The sequence below is a fragment of the Pteropus alecto genome, unplaced genomic scaffold (genome assembly GCF_000325575.1).
Source record: "Pteropus alecto unplaced genomic scaffold, ASM32557v1 scaffold35, whole genome shotgun sequence".
NCBI classification, from domain to species: domain Eukaryota; kingdom Metazoa; phylum Chordata; class Mammalia; order Chiroptera; family Pteropodidae; genus Pteropus; species Pteropus alecto.
This window is the reverse complement of record NW_006437828.1, coordinates 6617581-6623965: the sequence shown is the minus strand read 5'-3', so window position 1 is coordinate 6623965 and position 6385 is coordinate 6617581. Positions and strand designations below refer to the sequence as shown.

The following is a 6385-nucleotide window of genomic DNA, read 5'->3' as shown; positions in this document are numbered from 1 at the left end:
CAAGGGAGAAAACAGCATTAATGACTAGGTCACATGCAAAGAGTAGTAGTAAGCAAACGAACAAAAACTCTTGAAATTTGTCCCTAACACTGGGTCTGAATCATCCGTCACTATCTTTGTCCCAGGTTCTTCAATTCACAGCCTTTCTCAGCCGGGAGAGGCCCTAGAGATCATTTAGTTTAACTGCTTCCCCGAAGATGGGTAAACTGAGGCCAGAGAGGTGCGGTGCCTTCCCCACGGTCACACGCCTGCTTCGTGGAAGCACCAGGCTGAGATCTGCTGAGAAGGGCCTTCCTCGAGCCGTCCGCTGCTTTTCCCCGCTCCTCTACGTTTTAATATCCTCCCTTCAAACCCTGACTTGCTTTTCCACAAAGCTGCGTACGGGCAGAAAGCAGCGAGCGAGCTGAGCTGGATGGAGAGGGCAGAGGACGCCCCGGGAGGAAAGCGGACGCTGGAAACCGCGCTCTGGCTCCACCTAGCGGGGAGCGCGCGGGCGACAGGGAGGCACCGCGCACCGCCCGGCCCCGCGCGCCCTCCCCGGACCTACGTGACTGTCGCTCCCCTTCCAGAAGTAGAAGGCCGCGATGGTCCCGAAGAGCAGCAGCACCGCCCCCGAAATGAGGATCACGGCTCCGGCCTTGAGCAGCCGCGCGGGGCTGGAGGGCTTCACGGTCACCGCGGCGTACGCCTGCGGGCGGGGTCGGGGGCGGGAGGGACGGTCACGTCTGCGCCCCGCGCGCACGCACCGGTCCCCGCGCGGCGCCCGGGGGACTGGGGTGCGTGTGTGTGTGTGTGTGGGGTGGGGGGAGAGATGAGCAGCTCGCCCCGCGCTCCCTCCCGCGGTTCCCTGGTACTCAGGTTTGGATGTCCCATAAGCGATAGGCAAACTTTGCGGGGGGCAGGGCTGTCACCCCTGGATCTGCAGCCCCCGCCGGCCACAGAACGACCCTTCCCCCCACTCCCTTATCATCCTCCTCTTCACACCTATCTGAGAATCCCGTGGCCCCTGCGTCACCCCAGACACGTTTGGGCGCCCCAGTTTGCCGCCCCCCCACCCATTCGGTAACACAAATCCCTGACAGTGGACCCGGACCCCCGCGAAGCCCGGGCCCTGCGTGCGGACTAAGCCGGCCGCCAGACTCGGGACCCCGGAGCGTACTCACCGGGGGACTGCCCAACTCCACGTCGTCAGGCCCCACCAGCGCGATGGGGACTTTGTCGCAGTTCTCTGCCATGGCTGCGGGGCGAAGGAGCGAGGCCCTGCGAGGCTCCGAGCGCGCCCTGGGTTCTGTCCTGCTGCCCGGACGTGCAGGGCTTTTCAGCTCCGCACAAGCGCGCGCACCGTGCCCGTCCCGCCCGGGGCCAGCCCTGCGGTCCCCACCCGGGCCAGCCCAGCGGCCCCCACCCCCTCCCGCGCCTCACCTCTCTCCTCCCGCCTCTCTCCGGCAGGAGCAGCAGTGCGAGCTCGTCCTGTATTCGGGACTCACCTTCTCGCTCTCTTGTCTGCTCACTCCCCCTACGTGCCCCCCTAAAAACCTGGTAAACCCGAATGTGTCGTGGGTACAGGCTCTTTCCACCATCCGAGGGGCTCTTAGAGCGTCAGAGGGCTCTACTGTGACACCTGAGGGCCCATTTCCTGCACCTGGCTCGTGTGTGTTGGGAGCCGGCAGAGCAGGGCAGAGAGGGGAGCAGGGTCGTGCAGGTGGACAGGATCGCTGGCCAAAGTGGCAGGGTTCGCACCCACCTAGCATTGCTGGGCGGCCCCTGGGACTAGAGCATGGAGCAGGGGCTTAGAGATGGCCCCTTGTCCCCAGTGTCTCTAGGAGGTTTAGGAGGAGGGTAGAGCTGCAGCAAAGATGAAGGCCAAGCAGCGGGGGCTGGAGAGAAGGAGCTGGGGAGACCGGAGTCAGAGTGCTTTCTGGTTGGTTTTCTGAGTTAAACAAGCGAAACAGCAATGGCAACTGCCCCCCCCAAAGAATCCCCCCAATGATATGGCCAAAGGACATGTCTGTGTGTGCGTGTATGTGTGCGTGTGTGCGCGCGTGCGCATGTGTACGTGTGCGTACGTGTGTGCGTGTGTGCATGTGTGTGCGCGCGCGCGTGTACGTGTGCGTATGTGTGCATGTGTGCGCGTGTGCGTATGTGTGCGTGTGTGCGCGCGCGTGTACGTGTGCGTATGTGTGCATGTGTGCGCGTGTGCGTATGTGTGCGTGTGTGCGCGCGTGTACGTGTGCGTATGTGTGCATGTGTGCGCGTGTGCGTATGTGTGCATGTGTGTGCGTGTGTGTTTTTTAAGCAGAACAGGAGTGGGTTTTCTCACTTTTGGGAACGCCATCTGCCAGTATCAGGATGGTGTGGTCCCTCCTTTGGACGGAAGCTTCGCTAATTCCCACTGGGTGCTAGCTTTGTGCAGAGTCCTCCGCTGAGGAGAAGGGGGGTTGCTTGGGAGGGACTGAGGCTTCTCCATCGCAGAGTGTTCGGATAGGCGGGACTCAGCGGCAGGAAGTGGTTGACTGTGAGGGGGTGCCGATGAGAGGCACGACGTGTGCCAAGCACGATGCCGGTGGGGGTGGGAGGATAGGGAAGCAGACTTCCACAGGAGACTCTCTAGGACTTGGCAGGCTGGGGCCACTAAAGTTTCAGGCCGTTGGGGAGGGAACATTAATTTTCCTCCTACCCTTCTAAGTTCTTCTGGCTGGACTAATAGTCAAAGTAGCATGCGACAGATTAAAAGGAGAAAATAACCCAAATTATTCTGTACGTACATACAGGGGTTCCATAGGAATGTGGTAGATGGGGTAGTTGAAGCTCATATGCCATCTGGAGGTGAGACGAAGTCGGGGGTGTGCGTGCGTGCTGCGCTTTGGGACTTCAAGGGGCAGGAAGGCAGTTCACACGAAGCAGGAAAAACAGATGTTTGTGAGTAGATGTCTGCTGGGCCATCTTTGACAATGGGACACACAGGGCTTTGATGAAATGGGCCTCGCTAGGTTCCCCGCTGTCTGTCACACTCAGACTGTAAACCATCGTGATCTATGATGAGAGCTACCTTCCTGGAGCTGGTCCTCTATCGAAATACTTTTAGGCTGCAAGGTTTTTTTTGTTGTTGTTGTCTCTTGTCTCTTGGAAAGAACTAGCTTAAAATAATCAATATCCCAAAGGGCATATTTTGGGGTGGCCAAGTCTGCTCCCACTCAGGGCCCAGGAGGCTCGGGTGAGTGGGAGGATCGGGAGAGGAGATTGGGAGAAGTGGTTTTGAGTGAGCGGCTATGGTAAGACCGATTTGAGACACGTTGAACTTGATATAGGACGTGGAGAGGAACGGGGGTGGGGGGAACATTCTGCACCCGCCTTGAATTCAGACAAGGGACACTAGTCTGCACATGCCACTAGATGTCAGGTGCCAGAAGCCCCCTTGGGGACACCAGCTAGGGCTGGTACCCAGGGCACTGCTGGGGCAGAGTTCAACGACCTCCTTTCCCAAGGGCACTTGTCACATGCATTTCAGAAGGGAAAAGAGAAGTCGCAGTCAGAGGAGTGAGAGACAATGCAAGATAAAGCCATGATGGAAAAACAAACGTAGAATTCCAGACGGGTCAGCAGAGCCAAATGCTAAAAACATGGAAGCAAACGTACACAGAACGGCCTCCGGATGTCACCATTAAGAGGGCAGAGGAGCCAGTAAGCCACTTGCCTTATTGGGCACAGAAGACATATTGCAAAGGGTCATAGAGTGACTAACAATATTTGCAGCTCGTATCACAGACCAGGAGCTAGTTTTCTTACAGAGAGAGTTCTTAGGAGTCGTTAAAAGACCAACAACGTAACAGAGAAATGAGCAAAGGATAAGAACAGACAGTCCACAGAAAGAGAAATTCAAATGACTCTTAAATAGAAAAATGCTTGACCGCGTGCATAAAAAGAAATACAAATTAAGTGTTCTTTTTCACCTATCAGACTGGCAACAATAAAAACACTCGTTAAAACAATCTGTTGGCGTGTGTGCAGAGGAACAAGGCCCTCCCATATAGTGCTGGGGGCGGGTGAATCTGTACCACTTTTATGGAGAGAAATTTAATTCCAAAATGCAAATGCAATTTCATTTCTGTGGATTTAGCCCACAGATGCACTCACAGGGGTGGAAAAATCCTATATATGCAAAGACACTCATTGTGGCATGATTATTAGAACAAAGGACTAGAAACATCTTCAGTGTCCACAGCAGAGAATTTATGGTATATATGCACAGAGGGTTCTTGGCCGCCGTTTGAAAGAATAAAGCGACTTTGGATATACTCATGCAGAACTTTCGAAGAGATTTTAAGTGAAAAAAAGCCAAGAGTAGAAAAAGTGCATAAATGCCTCTCTTTGTATAAAAAAAAAAATGCAAGCACGTATGTATGTACGCCTGTGCTCTCTGCAAACATACACACGGTGCTTGTAGCAGGGGAGGGCTGGGGGGCTGGGGGTCATCGATGGAAGGTAGAGGCTTCATTGTGTACCTTTCGGAGTGTTTCACATCCTGTATTGTGCGAACGTATTAACTCTTCAAAAAACAAATGAATAAAATAATAAACGTGGTGGGCGGAGAAGAAGTGAGAGCTGCAAATGGAGCCGGTCGTCTCAAGCACTTGCGGGGGAGAAGAACATAAGGAACCACAGCTCGAGGGAGCGGGAGGATCGGGGAAGGTCCCCCCCAAGCCGCTCAGGTTGGAAAGATGCTGAAGGCTGAGGGAAGTGGCAGGGACAATAGACGAGAGAAGAGAAGATGGGTCCGAAGCGAGCAAGAGGAACCTTGAGAAGGAGGGAAGGCCTGGAGGGAGTAAGCGATGAGACCAGTGCTGGGGACGCAGGGACCCCGAGGAGAGACGCCCAGGAGAGGGCGAGGAGGTCACTGGGGGGTTGGGGGGTGGGGGGACGCAGGGCTCTGCCTCCTTCACAGACGACACGCGGGCACCGAGTGCAGGCAGCGCACAGAAAGCAGCTGACGGCGGCACGAGGGACCAGGCCGAACACGGAGACCGGTCGCATCCTCTGAGCGCGTTTTCCTGAAGTGGCGTATTTTCATCAACTTTAATGTGTCTGCGTGATGATGGTCAGGAGAGATGCACAGATGAGCGGCAGCAGCAGCAGCAAGGGAGCAAAACCGCGAGGTCCCCGTGGAGGGGACCAGAGAGGCGCCCACCCTTCCCCTCTGCCCGCTCCCCTGCCGGACCGATCTTGAGGCTCATGGCTCTGCCCTCCTGGCAGGCACTGTGCCTGCTCCGGACACGCAGCCGCAGCAAACGCTACGTGGTCCCCGCTCTTGAGGAATTTCTCAAGCAGTGGAAAAGACAGTCATGAATGGGGAATCACCAAATAATGGTGTCGCCGCGCGTGTGATAAATGATATCGGGGAAAAGCGCAGGCCGCCCTTAATAATATGACATCTACTCACAGCCGGTGGCCAAGGGCTCAGCACCCGAGGAAGTGATGCTGCAGCTGAGAACCCGAAGAAGAATCGGGATTTTCCAGGTGGACATGGGCGAGGGCGTGGGAAATACGGCGGGCCGTGGGTCAGAGGCCCGCGAGGAGGGCAAGAGTTTGGCACTTGAAAGAAGAAGAAGAGGCTGGATGACAGGGAATGACAGCCGGACGGCAGCAGGCGCGGAGCGGAGAGGCCGTAATGTCTGCAGATGGGGCCGGGGCGAGGGTTCCGACATGTTCCCTTAGGGCGGCGAAGTCGCGAAGGGGTTCGCCGCCTCGTGGAATGGCGAGGTCGGGTCTGCGTTTTAAAAGCATGAGTTTGGCCACCGTGGGGTAAAAGGGTTCGATCGGAGGGGGCGAGGGTGGAAGGGGTCGGCGTCTCAGGAGGGTCTCGCCGTGGGCCAGGCGAGAGGAGACGGCGGCGACCAGAACCCGGATACTTGTGAATGGGGGTGAATGGATGGGTCTGGGCTCTGCTTCAGAGGGGCAGTCGACACACTCCGGAGGCGGGCTGAGCGGGAAGGTGCCAAGAATCTCTGTCAGCACTGGACAGACTCAGAGGAGGACGGAGGGCACACAGCGACTGGGCGTGTCGTTCCGTGTTCTCCAGAGAAACAACCAATACGGTGCGTATAGATAGAGAGAAAGAGATGTATTGTGACGGATTGGCTCACACACTGCTGGAGGCTGAGAAGCCCCACGGTCTACCTCTGCGAGCTGGAGGCCCAGGAGAGCAGGTGCTGACAGTCCCACCTGGAGACCCGAAGGCCAGAGAACCAGGAGCAGGGGTGTGGGAGGGCAGAGGGGGATGGGCATCTCAGCCCAAGCAGAGAGGGCACAGGCAGCCTTCCTGCACCTTTTTGCTCTATTTGGGCCTCAGCAGATTGGAAGGGGCCCCACCCACAGTGGTGGTGGTGGT

General features: G+C 56.9%; 1 protein-coding gene across 2 annotated transcripts in view; it reads right to left on the bottom strand.

Annotated features, from left to right (window-relative positions):
- Positions 1 to 1235, bottom strand: part of CNMD (chondromodulin) — a 34705-nt gene extending 33470 nt beyond the window's left edge. For both annotated transcript variants that reach the window (XM_006914941.3, XM_006914942.3), the window contains exons 1-2: positions 1164 to 1235; positions 548 to 688 (exon numbers count right to left, since the gene is read on the bottom strand). In XM_006914941.3, coding sequence (XP_006915003.1) covers positions 548 to 688; positions 1164 to 1235 — 213 coding nt within the window. The remainder of the gene's footprint in view (positions 1 to 547; positions 689 to 1163) is intronic.
- Between the last annotated feature and the right edge of the window lie 5150 nt (positions 1236 to 6385).